This window comes from Oncorhynchus clarkii, chromosome 5 (assembly GCF_045791955.1).
Source record: "Oncorhynchus clarkii lewisi isolate Uvic-CL-2024 chromosome 5, UVic_Ocla_1.0, whole genome shotgun sequence".
Lineage (NCBI taxonomy): Eukaryota > Metazoa > Chordata > Actinopteri > Salmoniformes > Salmonidae > Oncorhynchus > Oncorhynchus clarkii.
The window spans coordinates 71,030,733-71,055,004 of NC_092151.1; the positions used below are offsets into that span (position 1 = coordinate 71,030,733).

The 24,272-nt window shown below is 42.8% G+C and overlaps 1 protein-coding gene across 3 annotated transcripts in view; it reads left to right on the plus strand.

Moving 5' to 3' along the window:
• The first annotated feature begins 7,155 nt into the window (after nt 1-7,155).
• Nucleotides 7,156-24,272, plus strand: part of LOC139409334 (vesicle-associated membrane protein 4-like) — a 42,291-nt gene continuing 25,174 nt past the window's right edge. The window contains exons 1-5 of one of the 3 annotated variants that reach the window (XM_071154312.1): nt 7,171-7,331; nt 9,764-9,809; nt 11,805-11,909; nt 22,456-22,502; nt 22,600-22,650. In XM_071154312.1, the coding sequence (XP_071010413.1) occupies nt 9,807-9,809; nt 11,805-11,909; nt 22,456-22,502; nt 22,600-22,650 (206 nt within the window). In that variant the 5' untranslated portion in view covers nt 7,171-7,331; nt 9,764-9,806. Of the gene's footprint in view, nt 7,438-9,763; nt 9,810-11,804; nt 11,910-22,455; nt 22,503-22,599; nt 22,651-24,272 lie in introns of all 3 variants that reach the window. The other 2 variants (XM_071154313.1, XM_071154314.1) reach the window with 2 other exon arrangements.

A 24,272-nucleotide genomic window follows, 5' to 3' on the forward strand; every position in this document is an offset into this window, starting at 1 on the left:
AACGCAGAGCCAAAGAGTCTTTAAACCACTACTGATTTCACACCTGAGAGGGTGGTGTTTAATCACCCTAAGCACCTGCAGGGTAGAAAGGCTGTGTGATAATGTGTTCTCCATGAAGACCCTAGTAAAGGTAAGAGTCCTGTTGAACACATCCTAATCACTGGCCTTTTATTAGTCGGGACAGACACATCCAGTCTACGTAGACGTGTGTGTGTGTTTGCGCACGTGCATTTCACATCTGTCTGTCATCAGAAATACACGGTATTGACGGTTGTTTAGTGTGTGTTTACAGGTTGTTTAGTTATGTGTGGGTTTTTGCATAGCCTCTACATAGAGTGGAATATATGACTACTTCTCCCATCGGGGGACAATCTGTTAACAGCCATGTTGTGACTGGAAAAACACAGCACCGGATAAATAAATGATCGCCATGTTAAACTGCTGTTCACTAGAAGACACAGACCTGTGATGAAAACAGTCAAATGGAAAGTGTTGTTTCCCTCAACACCTTCTGTTTACTGTTAGTGATTATTATTAACACACTTTTTTTTCAGATTTAGAATCTGGCATGTGTTTTGGTACAGTGAGGACATAATTTCCCCTTGGCTACCAGTATCTTACTCGGAGCAACTAGGCTGGGATTGAGAGTCTGTGTATGCTCTAGCATCGGTCATGACCTCACACACTGGGAGTACAACAGGGCTGGTGTGAGATAGGGATATAACCACTGGGCTAGGGAAAGGGGGCTAGGAAGTCTTGAGGTTTTTCTCAGTACCTTATGATAAGCTGTAGACCACAATATAAGAGGGTTTTCATCTATATTCTTATCTGTCTATCATCACAAACCAACGCGGGTACTATGACGGCACTCAACGAGCTGTTTTAAGACCATAAGCAAAAAAATAAAATGCTCATCCAGATGCAGCGCTCCTAGTGGCTGGGGACTTTAATGCAGGAAAACTAATCTGTTTGACCTCATTTCTACCAGCATGTCACATGTGCAATTAGAGAAGGGAAAAAAAGTTTTAGATCACCTTTACTCCACATAGCATACAAAGCTCTCCCTTGCCCTCCATTTGGCAAATCTGACAATAACTCTATCCTCCTGATTCATGCTTAAAGCAAAAACAGGAAGTACCAGTGATGAGCTCAATACGGAAGAGGTCCGATGAAGTGGATGAGACGGTGGGATAAGCTACAAGCACAGACTGGAATATGTTCCAGGATTCATCCGATGGCATTGAGGAGAATACAACATCAGTCACCGGCTTCATTAATAAGTGCTTTTTCTACATTTTGTTACGTAACAGCCTTATTCTAAAATGTATTAAATTGTTTCCCCCCCGATCAATCTACACACAAATGCAACAATCTCAATCTCATAAAGACAAAGCAAAAACAGGGTTTTCTAATTGTTTGCAATTTTCCACAAAAAACATCTGAAATGTATTCATACCCTTTACTCAGTACTTTGTTGAAGCAGGGATTACGGCCTCAAGTCTTCTTGGGTATGACGCTTGGCACACCTGTATTTGCGGAGTTTCTCCCATTCTTCTCTGCAGATCCTCTCAAGCTCTGTCAGGTTGGATGGGGAGCACAGCTATTTTCAGGTCTCCAGAGATGGTTTTTATTGTTGCATTTTTACCCCTTTTTCTCCCCAATTTCGTGGTATCCAATTGTTAGTAGCTACTATCTTGTCTCATCGCTACAACTCCCATACGGGCTCAGGAGAGACGAAGGTTGAAAGTCATTCTTAACACAGCACGCATCCAACCCGGAAGCCAGCCGCACCAATGTGTTGGAGGAAACAACGTGCACCTGGCAACCTTGGTTAGCGTGCACTGCGCCCGGCCCGCCACTGGAGTCGCTGGTGCGCGATGAGACAAGGATATCCCTACCGGCCAAGCCCTCCCAAACCTGGACGACGCTAGGCCAATTGTGCATCACCCCACGGACCTCCCGGTTGCGGCCGGTTACGACAGAGTCTGGGCGCGAACCCAGAGTCTCTGGTGGCACAGAGTAGTACAGCGCCCTTAACCACTGCGCCACCCGGGAGGCCCCCAGAGATGTTTGATTGGGTTCAAGTCTGGGCTCTGGCTGGGCCACTCAAGGACATTGAGACTTGTCCCGAAGCCACTCCTGCATTGCCTTGGCTGTGTGCTTAGGCTCGTTATCCTGTTGAAAGGTGAACCTTCACCCCAGTCTGAGATCCTAGGTGCTCTGAACCAGGTTTACATCAAGGATCTCTCTGTACTTTGCTCCATTCATCTTTCCCTCTACCCTGACTAGTCTCCCAGTCCCTGCCGCTGAAAGGTTATCCCATCTCCACGGCGGATCTCTGGAGCTCTGTTAGAGTGACCATTGGGTTCTTGGTTACCTCCCTGACCAAGGCCCTTCTCCCCCGTTTGCTCAGTTTTGCCAGGAGGCCAGCTCTAGGAAGAGTATTGGTGGTTCAAAACTTCTTCCATTTAAGAATGATGGAGGCCATTGTGTTCTTGGGAACCTTCAAGGCTGCAGACACTTTTTGGTACCCTTCCCCAGATCTGTGCCTCGACACAATCTTGTCTCTGAGCTCTACGGCGAATTCCTTCTACGTCATGGCTTGGTTTGTACTCTGACACGCTGCCTCTGAAATGCACTGTCAACTGTGGGACCTTATATAGACAGGTGTGTTCCAAATTATGTCAAATCAATTGAATTTACCACAGGTGGACTCCAATCAAGTTGTAGAAACATCTCAAGGATGACCAATGGAAACAGGATGCACCTGAGCTCAATTTCGAGTGTCATAGCAAAAGGTCTGAGTACTTATGTAAATAAGGTATTTCTGTTTTTATTTTTAATACATTTGCAAAAATGTCTATTAACCTGTTTTTGCTTTGTCATTATAGGGTATTATGTGTAGATTGATGATTTAAAAAAAATTTCATCCATTTTAGAATAAGGCTGTAATGTAACAAAATGTGGAAAAAGTCAAGGTGTCTGAATACTTTCCGCATGCACTGTATAATTATCATAATGATTTGGCACTAGATTGCAGGAAAAAGCTTTTCAGGTGTTTGAAACATGCTAAATTCTCCAACTTCAGGAGGGGGGTGAAGACCCTCCGGACCAACCCCCTTCCATCCTTACGTAGTTCATGCCCCCTCTAAAATAATGGGTGCATGATGCCCTGCCAAGGCTTCACATAATGGACAAATCACTTGGCACATTTGTGCTGGGATACAGACACAGAGTTGTCTACTTTATAAGATGCAAGAGAAAGTTTCCCAAAGTAGATACAATAAACTAAACTAACTATGAGCTGACTCAGACTTTCCTCAACAAAGCATTTACAGTTGAGGCCCAATCTAAACTTAATGATTATATTAGACTGATTAGTTTGACTCTGAATTGTTTAATAAGATAAACAGTTGATCATGAGGGAAACGTGATGGCCCATTAGTGTAAACTGTAACTGTTAAATGGGGACAAATCCAGCTTCAGCTGACGAGTGTGTGTGTTTTGACATACCTGTATGTGTATGAGATAAATTATCTGGTGTTAGTCTGGGCTAAGCTCTGGGGACGGTTGTGTGTGTGTGTATATGTGTGTTCTGTCGGCACATCTGGGAGGCATCACTCACAAGTTTGAGCTCAGTTCCTGTTCTAGGGTAGTTTATAACCTAAACTCCCCTGGTGCTGCTGCTGGTGTTGTGTGTGTGTGAGTGTGTGCATGTGTGTATGCATGCGTGTGTTTGTGCGTACTGAATGACCTCCGTCTTCCTCTCAACATCCACCCTCCCCTCCTTCCTCCTCTCCTCATTCACTTCTAGCGTTCGATCCATCTCAGCTCCCTCATCCTCTCTCCAGCCCAAGAGCCTCTCTCAGGCGCTAGTCTGTTGCTCTCATTAGGACCTCTGGTGCTCCATTCTACAAATTCTTTTGGTCTTTCATTGATTCTCTGCCAGGGTTACACACACCAGAACAGACTATTCTATGGCTGTTACTAGTAGATCTGGACACTAGACAGAGCCCCTTAAAAATGCTGGCTGAGTTGAAGGCTTGGGACCTGGGTGGCAAGACCTCATCTGAGGCATGGCATAAAAGTGTAATACCAGTAGGCATGTCTGAGCCGTGGTCACCCTTTTATAAATAAATACAAGGCCTGGTCACAACTATGAAGGTTCCCAAGCTCAGCCATTTCTCTCTCTTTCTCAATAAAGAATACTCAAAATGAGAGATAATGTATATTTTCAGTATTTATCAGTCATCCAGCAATTGTATTGACTTTCAAATCAATGAATTTGAATCTTCTAATTGATGCTGCTTCACATCTGGGAGAAACTGGGCACTGGGCAGGCAGTGATTCTAGGGACTACAGCTACAACTGGAAGTTACTTTTCGAAGCAAGTTAGGTGTCACGACTTCTGCCGAAGTTGGTCCCTCTCCTTGTTCGGGCGGCGTTCGGTGGTCGACGTCACCGGTTTTCTAGTTGCCACCGATCCACGTTTAATTTTCCATTTGTTTTGTCTTCATTGTGCACACCTGTGTCCTGCGCCTGTCTCCGCCTTACCTGCATCACCTAGACTTTTAACATTAGGATTATTTATGCAGCAGGTTAGGATAATTAAGGTGGCAGGGTAGGAGACTTAGGTTAAGGTTAGGCAAAGGGTTAGGGTTAGCTATGATGCTCTCCTAACCTGGTCCTGGTCATAACCTGGTCCTGGTAACTCCTGGTCATAGCTGTACTCCCTGGAAGAAGAGGAATGTAGGAAGTGGACAAACACGGATTTGACTAGATAGAATACAGTTTGCCACAATTGACCAGAATTTACTTTTCGTAGCAGGTTAGGAGATCTTGCTCAGCAGGTTATGAGAATTAACAAAGCAGGTTAGGATAATTCGATTGAGGTTAGGAAAAGGATTAGGGTTACATATGAAAAAAAGATCTACTTTTGACGTAATTTAACATAAGATGTATCCCAGGAGTGTGAGAGAGAGTTGGAGGTTAGAAATGACAGTGACGTGTGCGGACAAAATTGAGAAAAAAGTTGGTGAAGCAACAGCTGTGCTGGAATGCAAACATTATGGCTTTCAGTTGTGATGGTATGGAGCTGGAGGATGAGGTTCAAGGACCGGAGTGGTTGGTAGTGGAATGACATAGGAAGAAGAGAGATCATGATACAGAAAGCAGTGGAGCGTCTAGTAAAGAAAGCATAAAGAGGGCCGAGGTAGGAAGCAAGAGCAGTGATGTGTTGGAGCGGAAAGTGGTGATAGTGTTTGATGAGACCACAGGGCCTTACATATACATAATTACATAATTTTATTGGCCACATACACGTTTAGCAGATGTTAATGCGAGTGTAGCGAAATGCTTGTGGTTCTAGTTCCGACCATGCAGTAATATCTAACAAGTAATCTAACAATTTCACAACAACTACCTTATACAAGTGTAAAGGAATGAATAAGAATATGTACACATAAATATATGGATAATCGATGGCCGACCGGGATAGGCAGGATGCAGTAGATGGTATAGAGTACAGAATATACATATGGGATGAATAATATAGGGTATGTAAACATTATATAAAGTGGCATTGTTTAAAGTGTCTAGTGATACATTTATTACATCCCATTTTTTATTATTAAAGTGGCTAGAGATTTGAGTCAGTATGTTGCCACTCAATGTTAGTGATGGCTGTTTAACAGTCTGATGGCCTTGAGATAGAAGCTGTTTTTCAGTCTCTCAGACTAACTAATGCTGTAAAGATAGAGGTTGGTGAAGTGAAATTAGCTTGGTTCATTCGAAAGGATAGATTGTTAATATTGTGTGCTAGCCAGGCTCAGCAAGAGAAGATCCTGAAAAAGATTAATAGCCATGAGAACACAGTGCAGCATTTGGTGGATGCCTGGCACAGAGAGAGGCTCAGAGATATAGGATCAGTCATGATGTACCATATTTTATACATTTATTTTATTTAACTAGGCAAGTCAATTAAGAATAAATTCTTATTTACAGTGACAGCCTACCCTGGGCCAATTGTGCACCGTCCTATGGGACTCCCAATCACAGCCAAATTTGATACAGTCTGGAATCGAACCAGGGTGTCTGTAATGACACCTCAAGCACTGAATGAATAAAGTTGACTTCATAGCTTTTATTGGTAAGGTTGTCAATATGGCTGTTGTGGAAAGCAGAAGTGTCAGGTTGAGAGTTATTGTGGAGACGGCAAAAGAGATATTTGGGGTAACAGATGTTAGTGTTGTAAATGGTTGTTGACATGCTGAACAATCCTAAGGTTGTAGTGTTTCAAGGTGATATACATAAAGTTTAATGTGTTTGGGGAGGTTTTCTTTTTTAGTGGGTTGGGACCTGGGTGTTAGGGATCTATTTGGGACTCATTCCCTAGAAGTTCGGGTTCTATTTGGTTTTGAATTTTATTTTCATGGTAGTACAGAATTAATACATTTGCATATTTCCGTTAGGGAACGCTTACTCTGAAGTGCGCATGTGCAATAACTCAATTAGCCTTTGCACTCCTTCTAAACAACGCATTTTTTATTTTTATTTTTTACTTTGGAAAAGTGTAAAGTCTGTGTAAAGTGTCTACTCTGTTCGTAACAGGTTATAGTTTTGGGTACAGAAAACTGTATTGAGAGTAAATGTTCCATCGATGGGGAAATTAACCGAATCTCGGACAAAAATCCATATCGTTTCATAGTCTCCCACTGCCGGTCAATGGGTTTTGATAGTGAGTGGAAATGACAAGCGGATGCTTCACCTTTATACATCCTGTAAAATATAGGTCTAATTGTTCTATCTGTGGCTCTAGTCCCTCTAGTAACTGTCGAAATTGGATTTAAGCCAATTAAATACTCTACTAACAAAAAAGCTGTTAGAATAATAAGTGTCACTTATTAAGGTCCTTGTGTAATGGGATGTTGTACCCCCTAGCCCGATTGTCCTTTGAATATTATTTGTATATACTTGTGTTCCCACATGTACTTGTTGTTAATTAAATATATATTTTATATATATATATATATATATATATATATATATATATATATATATATATATATATATATATATATATATATATATATATATATTTATTTTTTTAAACAGTCGCAATTACTCTGCCCCAGCTTCCTGGTCTGTGGTCAGCTGATCAGAGAGAGCAGGGAGGATTGGAAAAGCATCTCTGTAGCAACCATCCTCAGTTGGATTTTTTTTGTTGTTGTAACATTTCTTTTAGAACGCGAAATAGAACATTGTCAGCCTGTATTTATTAACGAAGATAAACTAAGTTTGGTCGTCTGTATGCAAGATTGCGAATCTAGCAGGTAACGGTAGCATTAGTTTGCTAGCTAATGGTTTTTTCTACAGTGTGACTATGAAAGTCGTTACCAGCGGTCTGTGTCAGTGTCTGGATAATAATCTTAGCGAACGGTAGGCATAATAACCAATCAGATTTGATTCGATTGATAGCTTCATACAATTAGGTTGTATTTGTTGAATTCAAGTATTAATGATATTGCTAGCTAACTAACGTTACGCTGTTCCCAGCTGGTTGTCATCCTAGTTAGGTAACTAGCTACAGTTACCATTCACAGAAGACAAATATGTCTGTCTGGCTTTCTCGAATATTTCGGGTTTAGCAAGCTAGGTACCGGGACTGCAAGATGGCATGGATCACTCTATTTTTGATGACGAATTGCTGAGGATAGCTAACGTTAGCTAGTTGGCTGGTGTTGCACAATCAGTGTTGTTGATGATAAGGATTACATTGAACCAGTATCTGTGCTTAAGATGTTCTCTAACGCAAAGATACTGGTTCAGGATTACATGGTTATGTCATCAGAGGAGCTGTGCCAGTGTGGAAACTAGATTTTATTTAGTGCTAGCTAGATAATGTAATCCATTCAATACTATGAGCATCAAATGGTAAACTTCAGTTTAGCTGTGCTACAGGGCCAGGTCCTGCTTCCTGTCTTAGTGCCAGTTCTTTCTCCTGTCCATAGACTAGGCTGTGAACTGTGCTTTCAGCAAAATATAATATCAGAGTTCCACTTCCCTCAACAACAACAACAACTTTGATCATGGCTGCCTGAACCAGTTGTTTTAGGCTCTCTGTCATTTCCTCATTCCCCTTGTAGCTGATGAGCTTCTGCCATTTAGCCTAGATACTTGGCCTAGGCTATACCCTTTTCAGCTGATTCCTGTTTTTTCTAAGCTTGATTTTAAGTGCACAATCTGTTTCACTGTCCATAGGGCAATTCCATGCCAGCGTGAGCAGATTTTTTTTTTTTTTTTTTAAATTTTTTTTTATAAATCTCAGCTTGTTCTGTCAATTCTCACATATAAACTTAATTAGGAGGAAGGATGTTTGAACTGCGTTTTACATTTTTAATAAAATTATTATGAGTGGCCATTTTAGATCTATACATGCCTCCTGGAAGACCCTATGATCTGTGACATGTGCATGATACGGACAACATCTTGGTGTCATTATACTCTATATTCGAGAGTACACTAAGTAGTCTGTCGAGATATTGAATATTACATATTCATTTATTCAACATCAAAACTATCTCAAAACTATTAGATTAGTTTAGTTCATTTTAAGATGTATTGTTTGGAACAATATACTCATCGGGTAAATAATATGTCCATAGTGGGTTCTCTGCTAATTCTGAAGGTATGATTAACGTAATTGGCACCACCAACACAGTGAATGGGAAAATGGATTCAAAGGGAACTCCCTTTGATGACTTGCTGAATGTGCAATCCTAAAGGAGGGCTGTGATTGATTGATTAATAACCTATAATGTCGATTTCTATGTTTTAAAATGGGTCGTACCAAAAGTACCAGAGGGCTCTGGAAATTTGACGGTTGAAGAGTTTTGTTACAAAAAATGTCAAAGAATAGGCATAATCAGAAAAGGTGGTTTTGAGATTCATATTTTATATATTTTTTGTATTTCAGAATCTATACAAACTCCATATTTGCGTGAACACTATAGAGCCCTCTAACTCAACTCTGGACCTCGAAGCCAGCCAGTTCCGCTGCCTTTTTTTCATTCTTCCCCTCTAATCAGGGACTGATTTAGACCTGGGACACCAGCTGTGTGCAATTAATTACAGGAAACCAGCACACTCTGGACCATGTAGGGTTAGAGTTGAGTACTTCTGCAATAGAGTTTAATGACACAAATGTTGTCTGTATCGTGTACAGTTCATAGTGTATCATGTACAGGTCATAGGGTCTTACAGGAGGCATGTATAGGTCTAAAAAGGGCCTAAAATTGTTAATTTCATCATGATTTTCCCAAAAATTGTTTGTGATACAAATGTTAAAAGCATGTTAAACATCCTTCCTCCCAATTAAGTTCTGATAAGAGAATTGCTGGAACAATCTGAGTAACCACAAATATTTTCCCTGGTGTGGAATCGCCCCAATACAATCGAGTGTGAAACTTAACAAACACCCTCCTCTACACCTCGCTCCTCTCATCCTACTCTTCTTCATTGCTTTTTGGATGAACAAAACATCTTACCTGAAGTAGATGTTACAGATTGTGCCTTTTTAAAGTGCTTCTTTCAAAGCTGCCTACTTGCATATCTGCAACCCAGATTTGCTAGCTTGGCTTTTCTTTCCTCTTCTTTCCTTTTCTGTGCATCTCTCTCTCTTTACCCCTGCCACTCTCTCCTCTATTTACCGGAACGTTCCGCTCCTGGCCATGGAACGTCCCTTTACCAACTGCCCTGCCAGAAGGAGACGCTGAGATAAGCAACTGTTTCAGTCTGAGCTGGATTCAATGGTACATAAGGGGCAGGAGAGATGGGCTCGGGGTAGAAGCTGTGAAGATGTGTGTTTAGACAAATTTGTCTAAAATTATACCTTGAATTTATTCAGTTAAATTCATTAAATCTTTATTCCCCTATGGGCAATTCATGTGCAGCATAAAATAATGAAACAAGCGATGGGTTTGGGGTGGGGAAGTATTTCCTTTTCCTTGACTTCTTTTCTTTTTATTTTTTGGTTTATTTTTTTGAATTTTACCCCTTTTTCTCCCCAATTTCGTAGTATCCAATTGTTGTAGTAGCTACTATCTTGTCTCATCGCTACAACTCCCGTACGGGCTCGGGAGAGACGAAGGTTGAAAGTCATGCGTCCTCCGATACACAACCAACCAAGCCGCTGCTTCTTTAACACAGCGCACATCCAACCCGGAAGCCAGCCGCACCAATGCGCCGGAGGAAACACCGTGCACCTGGCCACCTTGGCTAGCGTATACTGCGCCCAGCCCGCCACAGGAGTCGCTGGTGCGCGATGAGACAAGGACACCCCTACCGACCAAGCCCTCCCTAACCCGGGCGACGCTAGGCCAATTGTGCGTCGCCCCACGGACCTCCCGGTCGCGGCCGGTTACGACAGAGCCTGGGCGCGAACCCAGGACTCTGATGGCACAGCTGGCGCTGCAGTACAGCGCCCTTAATCCTTGACTTCTTTTCCTTGACTTGCCTAGCTCTCTCTTCTCACAGAAAGGCATTTGGCTTCAGTGAAACCATTTGATGTAGGCTGTATAAACAACAAGTTGTACAGGAGGCCTTTGTGCCCCACCTAAAACCACTGAACAGCAGGGGTTGTGTTGTAATGTTACTGGGGCTGAGTTTGATGCACAGCCAATCAACTGGTTGAGGAAGAGGGATGGTTGAGGCTAAATGGAGGAACAGCATGTTTTCTACTCCGGGCCTCCGAGACAGGAATGAGGGAATAGAGATGGAGCAGTGAGCGGACACAGGAGCCCTCCCCTGAGTGAGCTGAGTTCCACAGCATAGACAGCCAGCATAGTTAAATCAAACTCTGCTCCCCATTAAAACTGCTCCCATGTTCCACCCCTCAAAAGGGAACAGGCAGGAGAGGAGAAACCCTGAATAACAACCAGGCCGCTCTGCTGAGATGGAACATTCAGTCCAACGCCACCACCCACGCATAAGTAGGCCTAACTCTCACAATTACATCCTGGCAAGCCTGACATATTCCCTACAGTCTTAGGGGTTAGGGGAAATGGTTTAAAAACCATGCTTGTTTAAAAACTCTATCCTAAATGAGTTCTACATGTTTTGAAGATTTAGGTGAAGTGTTTAGTTCCTCTCTGCTCTCACACTCTTCATGGTGAGGCCAAGGCTGCAGTTATCGTTATCAGCCTGCAGCACTCACACACACCTCCCAACATGAGCGCGAGGGTCCCGTCTTCACTGCTCTGTTTGCTGAGTGACATATAGGCTGATACTGTAAGTAGGCTAGTTTCTGTTTGGTCAGTCCAGTCACAGAACACTTCACAACCCCAGGACCTAAACCCTTAGAGAGCAATACCTGAGTCTGCAGTGGCTTGGAGAAACTTAGAGAGGAACCAGGACCAGTCATAACTTTGAACCAACGTTTTTTTTAAAGTGTGTAAAAGAGTCAAGCATTCAGACCAGCTTTGTCATACTATATATTTTATGTGATAACCAAACTGGTGTTGAGGCCCACCTGAGTGTGTGCTTTGCTTGTTTGGTATTTGTCTGCAATTGGTATAATCACTGCAGCAGCAGTGGTCATCCGGAGGGCTTGCTGCAGGCTTTCATTTCCAGCCCATCACTTACACGTCTGATTCTACTAATAACGACTTATCCTTGATTAGTTTAAACAATGTTAGTGCTGGGCTGGAGAAAAAGCTTGCACCCCAGTAGGACCAGGGTTTCTGCTGAACTGTATCATTAATATGTGTGTGAGGTTTGTAACCGGTGTTCCTCCTCCTGTCCTACAGAGGGAGCCAGAGCCGGAGGAGCAACCTGAAGACGCCATCATGCCTCCCAAATTCAAACGACACCTCAATGATGAAGAGGTCACGGGATCCATATGCAGCGAGAGGGTGAGATATGGGTGGAGGGAGGGATGGAGCAAGGTTCAAGGGTTTTTATTAGTTACATTTACAAAAACATTTCCCAAGTGCAAACTTATTTAAGACGGGGTGGAGAGAGCGGTTGAGAGCGGGACATTGCAGGGAGACAGAGAGGGGAAGGCATCCACGTCCGGCAAGTGGAAATGATCCTAGATATAGGAGACGCAGATGGGTCATGAAAGGAGGGGAACATTGGAAACACAAGGGACAGAGGGGTTAAAGAGAGCAAGAGATGGAGGGATGACACTCCAGAGCCCTTTAGCCAAACGTATGTTCTCCATCATAGTTCCTCTTTCCCTTTGCTTCTCTGAGGTTCAGAGAAGACTCCCTCCTCTGTCTCAGGATTGTGTTGTTGTGTTCAGCTGAATTCAAAGAGAAACAGACTTGCTTCTTACATACAGATCTGGCATCTTAGTTTGATCACCCTTTTGTTGCAGCAACTTTTCCTCTTCCACAGGAAAAAGCAAATGGTCGCAAATGGGCTTTCTGTTTAACATAAATGCAACAGAAACCCAAATAAACCCTTTCTCTTCATGCAGGGACAGTTAAGTCATTAGTTCAGATTCAAGTTATAGAATTTGCATTTAAAGGGAGGCTATCCGTTTCCTGCAGGAACAGAATGGCCCAGTCAGATTCTGGTGCTACAGGAATCATTTGGGTCACATTAAGATGCCACATCTGTAACACACACACACACACACGTCCCTCTCCATCCTCCTCCCTCCATCCCCCTTCTCTGATATTAGCTCTCAGTCCTCTCCTGGCTCCTGGGATCAGACATCCAGGAGTTGGACAGAGCTGAGCAGTGACATGCAGTCAGATGGCTGGGATGGAACATGGGTAGAGGAGAGGAAGAAGGGGGGTTTGGACCACTCATCAGATAAAGGCTTGTCCTTATGATCATATGGATCACATTTAGTTTGTACAACGCGATTCAAACCAGAGCATACCGGATATATTTTCTCTCCATAACCCCGGATTCCTACCGCAAGCTCTGAACCTTCTCATCCTGATCATCGCAGCTAGCTAGCTGCAATCTGAGTGAGTACTCCTGGCTAACGTCCCTGTCCCGTAGCAAGCACCAATTAGCCTGGAGCTAAACCACCTTCTCGTGCCACTATTCCTATTTTGCCAATCGGCCTGGGCCCCTTTTACTACACAAAGCTCTGGTTATCCATCACGACTGGACTACCGACGTAATCTGCCCGAGGGTTTATTTTCCAACAGGCCCCTCCGTCACGACATCCCCTGAATGCCCATCTGTCTAGAGCATATTTGACTGTTAGCTGAATAGATCCATTTGCCAATTGGACTAGACCCCTCTGCTACACTGTCTACAAGTCCATCACGACTGGTCTATCGACGGAAACGCACAAGGAGGCTAAAACAGACTTTCCTCCGTCGCTACGTCCCTCTAAGGCCCGCTGCTAGCTTGCTAGCCCCGGCCTGCTAGCTCTCTGAATCGCCGTGTCCCCAGCCAGCCCAACCATTCACTGGACCTTTATGATCACTCTGCTACGCATGCTTCTCCCTAATGTCAATATGCCTTGTCCATTACTGTTCTGGTTAGTGATTATTGTTTTATTTCACTGTAGAGCCTCTAACCCTTCTCAGTATTCCTTTAACCAACCATTTAGTTCCATCTCCCACATATGCGATGACATCACCTGGTTTAAATGTTTCTAGAGACAATATCTCTCATCATCACTCAATGCCTAGGTTTACCTCCAATGTACTCACATCCTACCATACCTTTGTCTGAACATTATGCTTTGAATCTATTCTATCACGCCCAGAAACCTGCTCCTTTTACTCTCTGTTCCGAAGGTACTAGACAACCACTTCTGATAGCCTTTAGCCGTACCCTTATCCTACTCCTCTGGTGATGTAGAGGGTAATCCAGGATTTGCAGTGCCTAGTTCCACTCCCATTCCACAGGCGCTCTCATTTGTTGACTTCTGTATCCGTAATAGCCTTGGTTTCATGCATGTTAACATTAAAGCCTCCTCCCTAAGTTTTTTTTTTATTCACTGCTTTAGCACACTCTGCCAATCCGGATGTCTTAGCCGTGTCTGAATCCTGGCTTAGGAAGACCACCAAAACCCCAGAAATGTACATCCCTAACTATAACATTTTCAGCCAAGATAGAACTGCCAAAGGGGGCGGAGTTGCAATCTACTGCAGAGATTGACAGAACTCTGCAGACTTACTATCCAGGTCTGTACCCAAACAATTCGAGTTTCTACTTTTAAAAATCCACCTTTCCAGAAATAAGTCTCTCACCGTTGCCGCTTGCTATAGACCACCCTCTGCCCCCAGCTGTGCCCTGGACATTATTTTTTATTTAATAAAAATAAAACAAAATAAAAAAAAGTACCTTTTATTTTACTAGGCAAGTCAGTTAAGAACAAATTCTTAACTGCCTAGGAACAGTGGGTTAACTGCCTGTTCAGGGGCAGAACGACAGATTTGTACCTTGTCAGCTCGGGGGTTTGAACTTGCACTAGGCTACCCTGCCGCCCCATATGTGAATTGATTGCCCCCCATCTATCTTCTCATGATGCTAAGTGACCTAAACTGGGACATGCTTAACACCCCGGCCATCCTACAATCTAAGATTGATGCCCTCAATCTCACACAAATTATCAATGAACCTACCAGGAACAACCCCAAATCCGTAAACACGTGCACCCTCATAGATATCAGCCTAACCAACCTGCCCGCCAAATACACCTCTGCTGTTTTCAACCAAGATCTCAGTGATAACTGCCTCATTGCCTGCATCCGTAATGGGTCTGCTGTCAAACGACCACCCCTCATCACTGTCAAACGCTCTCTAAAACACTTCAGCAAGCAGGCCTTTCTAATCGACCTGGCCGGGGTATCCTGGAATGATATTGACCTCATCCCGTCAGTAGAGGATGCTTGGTTATTCTTTAAAAGTGCCTTTCTCACCATCTTTAAAAAAGCATGCTCCATTCAAAAAATTTAGAACCAGGAACAGATTTAGTCCTTGGCTCACTCCAGACCTGACTGTCCTTGACCAGCACAAAAACATTCTGTGGCGTACTGCAGTAGCATCAAATAGCCCCCGTGATATGCAATTTTTCAGGGAAGTTAGGAACCAATATACACAGGCAGTTAGGAAGGCTAGCTTTTTCAAACAGAAATTTGCATCCTGTAGTACAAACTCAAAAAAAGTTCTGGGACCCTGTAAAGTCCATGGAGAATATGAGCACCTCCTCCCAGCTGCCCACTGCACTGAGGCTAGGAAACACTCATCACCGATAAATCCACTATAATTGAGAATTTCAATAAGCATTTTTCTACGGCTGGCCATGCTTTCCATCTGGCGACCCCTACCCCGGTCAACTGCCCGGCACCCCCCTTCAGCAACTCGCCCAAGCCTCCCCATTTCTCCTTCACCCAAATCCAGATAGCTGATGTTCTGAAAGAGCTGCAAAATCTGGAACCGTACAAATCACCTGGGCTAGACAATCTGGACCCTCTCTTTATAAAATTATCCACCGCAATTGTTGCTTCCCCTATTACTAGCCTGTTCAACCTCTTTTGTATCGTCTGAGATTCCCAAAGATTGTAAAGCTGCCGCGATCATCCCCCTCTTCAAAGGGGGAGACACTCTAGACCCAAACTGCCACAGACCTATATCTATCCTACCCCGCCTTTCTAAGGTCTTCGAAAGCCAAGTTAACAAACAGATTACCAACCGTTTCAAATCCCACCTTACCTTCTCCGCTATGCAATCTGGTTTCAGAGCTGGTCATGGGTGCACCTCAGCCACGCTCAAGGTCCTAAACGATATCATAACCGCCATCGATAAGAGACATTACTGTGCAGCCGCATTCATCGACCTGGCCAAGGCTTTCGACTCTGTCAATGACCACATTCTTATCGACAGACTAAACAGCCTTGGTTTCTCAAATGACTGCCTCACATGGTTCACCAACTACTTTCCTGATAGAGTTCAGTGTGTCAAATCGGAGGGCCTGTTGTCTGGACCTCTGGCAGTCTCTATGGGGGTGCCACAGGGTTCAATTCTCAGGCCGACTCTCTTCTCTGTATACATCAATGATGTCGCTCTTGCTGCTGGTGATTCTCTGATCTACCTCTACGCAGAGGACACCATTCTGAATACTTCTGGCCCTTTGGACGCTTTTAACTAACTTCCAGACGAGCTTCAATGCCGTACAACTCTCCTTCTGTGGCCTCCAACTGCTCTTAAATGCAAGTAAAACTAAATGCATGCTCTTCAACCAATCGCTGCCCGCACCTGCTTGCCCGTCCAGCATCACTACTCTGGACAGTTCTGACTTAGAATATGTGGACATCTACAAATACCTAGGTGTCTGGTTAGACTGTAAACTCTCCTTCCAGACTCACATTAAGCAACACCAATCCAAAATTAAGTCTAGAATCTGCTTCCTATTTCGCAACAAAGCATCCTTCACTCATGCTGCCAAACATACCCTCGTATAACTGACCATCCTACCGATCCTCAACTTCGGCGATTTCATTTACAAAATAGCCTCCAACACTCTACTCAACAAATTGGATGCAGTCTATCACAGTGCCATCTGTTTTGTCACCAAAGCCCCATATACTACCCACCATTGCGACCTGTACTCTCTCATTGGCTGGCCCTCGCTTCATATTCGTCGGCAAACCCACTGGCTCCAGGTCATCTACAAGTCTCTGCTAGGTAAAGCCCCGCCTTATCTCAGCTCACTGGTCACCATAGCAGCACCCACTCGTAGCACGTGCACCAGCAGGTATATCTCACTAGTCACCCCCAAGGCCAATTCCTCCTTTGGCTGCCTTTCCTTCCAGTTCTCTGCTGCCAATGACTGGAACGAACTGTAAAAATCGCTGAAGCCTCATATCTCCCTCACTAGCTTTAACCAGTCTAGGACTGGGGTTCTAGTGGAACCCCAGTCCGCTAGTGGAACCCCCCCCCCCCCTGCTACAGCCAGTGAAAGTGCAGGGCGCCAAATTTTAACAAAAATCTCATAATTAAAATTCCTCAAGCGTACAAGTATTTTACACCATTTTAAAGATAAAATTGTCGTTAATCCAGCCACAGTGTCTGATTTCAAAAAGAATTTACAGCGAAAGCACCACAAACGATTATGTTAGGTCACCACCAACTCACAGAAAAACACAGCCATTTTTCCAGCCAAAGAGAGGAGTCACAAAAAGCACAAATAGAGATCAAATTAATCACTAACCTTTGATGATCTTCATCAGATGACACTCATAGGACTTCATGTTACACAATACATGTATGTTTTGTTTACTAAAGTTCATATAAAAAAATCTGAGTTTACATTGGCGCGTTACGTTCAGTAGTTCTAAAACATGCGGTGATATTGCAGAGAGCCACATCAATTTACAGTAATACTCATAATAAACATTAATAAAGATACGACTATTATACATGGAACTTTAAATAAACTTCAGCTTAATGCAACCGCTGTGTCAGACCACTCACTCAACGAGCCCTTATGAGCCCCTCCTTTAGAGTAGAATACTCAAAACAGGTTCTAAATACTGTTGACATCTAGTGGAAGCCTTGGGAAGTGAAACATACAGTGGGGCAAAAAAGTATTTAGTCAGCCACCAATTGTGCAAGTTCTCCCACTTAAAAAGATGAGAGGCCTGTAATTTTCATCATAGGTACACTTCAACTATGACAGACAAAATGAGGGGAACAAATCCAGAAAATCACATTGTAGGATTTTTTATGAATTTATTTGCAAATTATGGTGGAAAATAAGTATTTGGCCAATAACAAAAGTTTATCTCAATATTTTGTTATATACCCTTTGTTGGCAATGACAGAGGTCAAACGTTTTCTGTAAGTCGGGTTTCTTCTCAGGTTTTTGCCTGCCATATGAGTTCTGTTATACTCACAGACATCGTTCAAACAGTTTTAGAAACTTCAGAGTGTTTTCTATCCAAATGTACTAATTATATGCATATTCTATCTTTTACGGCTGAGTAGCAGGCAGCTTAATTTGGGCACGTTTTTCATCCAAGCTACCCAATACTGCCCCCTACCCCAAAGAAGTTAAGCACCAGCTGTCAGAGCAGCTCACATCACTGCACCTGTACATAGCCCATCTGTAATATAGCCCATCCAACTACCTTATCCCCATACTGTATTTATTTATCCTGCTCCTTTGCACCCCAGTATCTCTACTTGCACATTCATCTTCTGCACATCAATCACTCCAGTGTTTAATTGGTATATTGTAATTACTTCGCCACCATGGCCTTTTTATTGCCTTATCTCCCTAATCTTACTTCATTTGCACACACTGTATATATACTTTTTCTACTGTATTATTGACTGTATGTTTGTTTATTCCATGTGTAACTCTGTGTTGTTGTATGTGTCGAACTGCTTTGCTTTATTCTTGGCCAGGTCGCAGTTGTAAATGAGAACTTGTTCTCAACTAGCCTACCTGGTTAAATAAAGGTGAAATAAAATAAATTCCTCTTGTTATCTGAGATATATTTATATACAGCCAGATATACACCACATATACAAAAGGATGTAGACACCCCTTCAAATTAGTGGATTCGGCTATTTCAGCCTTACCCGTTGCTGACAGGTGTATTAATAAATTGAGCACACAGTCATGCAATCTCCATAGAAAACATTGGCAGTAAAATGGCCTTACTGAACAGCTCTGTGACTTTCAATGTGGCTCCAAAATTTCAACAAGTTAGTTCGTCAAATATCTGCCCTGCTAGAGCTGTCCCTGTAAACTGTAAGCGCTCTGTTTGTGAAGTGGAAACGTCTATGAGCAACAACGGCTCAGCCGCGAAGTGGTAGGCCACACAAGCTCACAGAATGGGACTGCCAAGTGCTGAAACGCATAGCACGTAAAAATTGTCTGTCCTCAGTTACGATACTCACTAGCGAGTTCCAAACTACTCCTGGAAGCAACATCAGTACAATAACTGTTCGTCGGGAGCTTCATTAAATGGCTTTCCATGGCCGAGTAGCCGCACACAAGCCTAAGGTCACCATGCGGTTGGAGTGGTGTAAAGCTCGCCGCCTTTAGACTCTGGAGCAGTGGATACGTGTTCTCTGGCATGATGAATTACGCTTCACCATTTGGCAGTCCGACAGACGAATCTGGGTTTGGTGGATGCCATGAGAACGCTACATGCCCCAATGCATAGTGCCTTCTGTAAAGTTTGGTGGAGGGGGAAAGAGGAGGAACTAAACACTTTACCTAAATCTTTAACGCTACAACATTAAAATGACATTCTAGACAATTTTATGCTTCCAATTTTGTGGCAACAGTTTCCTGTTTCAGCGTGACATTGCCCCCATGCGCAAAGCGAGGTCCATACAGAAATGTTTTTTCAAGATTGTTGTGGAAGAACTTGACTGGCCTGTACAGAGTCCTGACCTCAACCCCATCTAACACTTTCGAGATTAATTGGAATGCCGACTGCGACCCAGGCCTAATCGCCCAACATCAGTGCCCAACTTCATTAATGCTCTTGTGGCTGAATGGAAGCAAGTCCCCGCAGAAATGTTCCAACGTCTAGTGGAAAGGCTGTTATAGCTGCAAAGGGGGGACTAACTCCAAATTCATGCCCATTATTTTGGAATGAAATGTTCGACGAGTAGATGTCCACATACTTTTAGTCATATAGTGTATTTATACAGTGCCTTGCGAAAGTATTCGTCCCCCTTGAACTTTGCGACCTTTTGCCACATTTCAGGCTTCAAACATAAAGATATAAAACTATAAAAAAAAATGTGTGAAGAATCAACAACAAGTGGGACACAATCATTTATTGGATATTTCAAACTTTTTTAACAAATCAAAAACTGAAAAATTGGGCGTGCAAAATTATTCAGCCCCTTTACTTTCAGTGCAGCAAACTCTCTCCAGAAGTTCAGTGAGGATCTCTGAATGATCCAATGTTGACCTAAATGACTAATGATGATAAATACAATCCACCTGTGTGTAATCAAGTCTCCGTATAAATGCACCTGCACTGTGATAGTCTCAGAGGTCCGTTAAAAGCGCAGAGAGCATCATGAAGAACAAGGAACACAACAGGCAGGTCCGAGATACTGTTGTGAAGAAGTTTAAAGCCGGATTTGGATACAAAAAGATTTCCCAAGCTTTAAACATCCCAAGGAGCACTGTGCAAGCGATAATATTGAAATGGAAGGAGTATCAGACCACGGCAAATCTACCAAGACCTGGCCGTCCCTCTAAACTTTCAGCTCATACAAGGAGAAGACTGATCAGAGATGCAGCCAAGAGGCCCATGATCACTCTGGATGAACTGCAGAGATCTACAGCTGAGGTGGGAGACTCTGTCCATAGGACAACAATCAGTCGTATATTGCACAAATCTGGCCTTTATGGAAGAGTGGCAATAAGAAAGCCATTTCTTAAAGATATCCATAAAAAGTGTGGTTTAAAGTTTGCCACAAGCCACCTGGGAGACACACCAAACATGTGGAAGAAGGTGCTCTGGTCAGATGAAACCAAAATTGAACTTTTTGGAAACAATGCAAAAGGTTATGTTTGGCGTAAAAGCAACACAGCTCATCACCCTGAACACACCATCCCCACTGTCAAACATGGTGGTGGCAGCATCATGGTTTGGGCCTGCTTTTCTTCAGCAGGGACAGGGAAGATGGTTAAAATTGATGGGAAGATGGATGGAGCCAAATACAGGACCATTCTGGAAGAAAACCTGATGGAGTCTGCAAAAGACCTGAGACTGGGACGGAGATTTGTCTTCCAACAAGACAATGATCCAAAACATAAAGCAAAATCTACAATGGAATGGTTCAAAAATAAACATATCCAGATGTTAGAATGGCCAAGTCAAAGTCCAGACCTGAATCCAATCGAGAATCTGTGGAAAGAACTGAAAACTGCTGTTCACAAATGCTCTCCATCCAACCTCACTGAGCTCGAGCTGTTTTGCAAGGAGGAATGGGAAAACATTTCAGTCTCTCGATGTGCAAAACTGATAGAGACATACCCCAAGTGACTTACAGCTGTAATCGCAGCAAAAGGTGGCGCTACAAAGTATTAACTTAAGGGGGCTGAATAATTTTGCACGCCCAATTTTTCCGTTTTTGATTTGTTAAAAAAGTTTGAAATATCCAATAAATGTCGTTCCACTTCATGATTGTGTCCCACTTGTTGTTGATTCTTCACAAAAAAAGACAGTTTTATATCTTTATGTTTGAAGCCTGAAATGTGGCAAAAGGTCGCAAAGTTCAAGGGGGCCGAATACTTTCGCAAGGCACTGTATGTGTGGGCTCCCGAGTAGCTCAGCGGTCTAAGGCACTGCATCTCAGTGCTAGAGTTGTCACTACGGACCTTGGTTCGATTCCAGGCTGAATCGCAACTGGCCGTGATTGAAGTCCCATAGGGCGGCGCACAATTGGCCCAGCATCGTCCGGGTTTGGCCGGGGTAGGCCGTTATTGTAAATAAGAATTTGTTCTTAACTAGTTAACTAAATAAAATTATGACTGAGGCTAGATATAGAATTTATGGAGCTCTCTCTGGCATGTTTTTGGGGATTCCTCTCCACTGTTGTTCCAAGACTCTGATAGGCCTGCTGTATGTTATGGTTGTTATGGCCAGAGCCATGGCTGTAGGCCATATCCTACCTGTCCCTGGTAGAATAAGATTGAACAAGGATCTGATATCCCTGATAGACTGGGGTAAACCACATCCTTGTCTGAGTTACCTGGTAATGGCTAGTAAAGTCCACACGACAGGAGAAGAATAATAAGCAGAGACATTCTGTTTATTCTGTAGCCAACTCGCCACCTGAGAAAGATGTACAAAACCATCCCAGTCGGTTTTATACCATTCCTTCACTGTGATCAGTTTTATACACAGTCTATTTTAGGGTTTTAACTGAGCTCAGTTTTAACCCACATTTATATGGGGTCTTCTATAACACAATTGAAGAGTCTGTCTTGTTGGAGGTAGGTATATGATGGTTGGTAAGCTGACCTCAGATCAGCCAGTCTCTGGAAGCCTAACCACCAGGGTAGCCTAGTGGTTAGAGTGTTGGACTAGTAACCGGAAGGTTGCAAGTTCAAACCCTTGAGCTGACAAGTCTGTCGTTCTGCCCCTGAACAGGCCGTCATTGAAAATAAGAATTTGTTCTTAACTGACTTTCCTAGTTAAATAAAGGAGGAGGGGGGGGGGGGGAAATAAAAAATACTACTCAGCTCCTCTTAATGCTCTAATACACTGTGAAAGGCAAAACAAACAACATTCTCTCTCAAGTAATGTTTATAGCAACAAGACACACAGGAGACCAGCACAACAGAGCAGAAATATATACTTTTTATTAGCAAAACAGAAAATAGATTAGATGTTGCATGGTTTCTCAATGATCATGTAATTGATTTGATTTGCCTCCATTTTCCGTATCAGTGGTGGTGTGTCTGACCCCTGACATCTAACCTTTGCCCCATCACAGAGGAACCTGCTGGAGGAAGACTCTGATGAAGAGGAGGACTTCTTCCTGTGAGTAAAACATTAGTGTGTTTGACTGAATTGACCGCCTATTTCTTATACAGTGCTGTGTATGTGGAGGTACAGATTCTTTGTATGTTTCTTTCAGGAGGGGACCAACTGGACCCAGATTTGGAGCTGGAAGTGACAAAATCAGACAGTAAGTGTGTATCACATGACGTGTGTGTGTTTGGGATGGGGGGCACGAGTCTACACTCTTATATTTGAAATTATGAACGAAAGATGTAATTCCGTTTTTTGTTAATATTCTCTGCTTTTCTGAACCATCAACAAATCTGACAAAAAAAAATTGTATGAGTTCTTTGATTCATTATTTTATTGAAGAACTACATATGTTTCTGTGGAACTGCTGAACACAGTTGATTTAGATGGTTCTGAATATATTGCCTCTTAGTATTACTGCCTCTTATTGGAACCCTCGCTGTTACCAAGTTAGAGGTAATCTTTTGGGCAACAGGTGTTCTAGCGATTGGTCTGATGTCACCGCCAATGCCCACAGCACATCTGTTCTAGAATCCCAACCCCACTGCTCTTCCGGTCTGTCTCCGGTCTGTCTCCGGTCTGTCTCCGGTCTGTCTGTTCAGTAAAAAATATAAAGGAGTGGTGATTTCCAGACAGACCCTTGGTGCATCACACCACGTATTGCATGACATAGTCGGTGCCCTTGAGCCGGGGCTTGGTGGAGTCAAAGACCTCCTCATCTGGAGCTCTTGGAGGACAGCTTGACACAGACCTCGCTGTGTTTCTCCAGGCGGCTGGGATGAAAGCCCCGGGCGCAGTGCTCCCATGTCTTCAGCTTGGAGTTGGCCGCACTTATCCCAAATCGATGTTTCGTCTCCACCTGAATGAAGTAATTATCCTAATTTGTTTATTAATTTGACAAATGTCAAATACATTGAGTTTCCTCAGTCATTATGAATACAACACTACACACATTTAAAATGGTCAAGAATAAAACATAATTATTTCCATTGTGGTCCTAGTCGTTATCAGATGGGCAAGCGAATGCACAGCTCAGGCACTCTAAAGGCACTTTACACACAATTAAATTGAATAAATGTATACAAAATATTCAAATAGGCCTACATGTGATCACAACAATAAATTAGAAAAATAAATCCATTAAGGAAAATGTGACTTGCATCATTCAGCTCTTGGAAAGTATTTTTGTGGCAGTGGATAGGATTGCCTGAACATGTGGACATTAGTTTGGTGTCTGTCTCTAGCTTGAACGGTTCAAGAGTTATTACTGTGGGAGGTTATTTTATGCAAATTTATGAACGTTTATTTAGTTATAGTTGATAAACGTTTTTAAAGAATTTGAAGTTGGGATAGCCTCAACATGTGAAAGTTAGTTTGGTTTCTCTAACTTGAACAGTTCAATATTTTACTGTTGGTGAGTTGTTTTATGTACATTTCTAAAGTTATAGTTGATAAACATTTTAACGAATTTGATGTTCAGATAGCCTGCACAGTTTAAAGTTGGTTTGGTGTCTCTAGCTTGAACAGATCAAGAGTTACTGTTGGTGAGTTATTATTTTTTATGCTAATTTATGCAAATGTATATATTTGATAAAGATTCAAAAGAATTTGAAGTTAGGATAGCCTGAATGTTTTAAAGTTGGTCTTGTTTTTTAATTGGCTAAGGAGCAGGGCCACTTTGAATAGCTACCTCTGTATTCCTATGGTTCTCATTCAAACTCATGTTTATTTATTTTAAATGGTTGTAGTTCAAAAGGTGTAAATACTATAAAAACTATT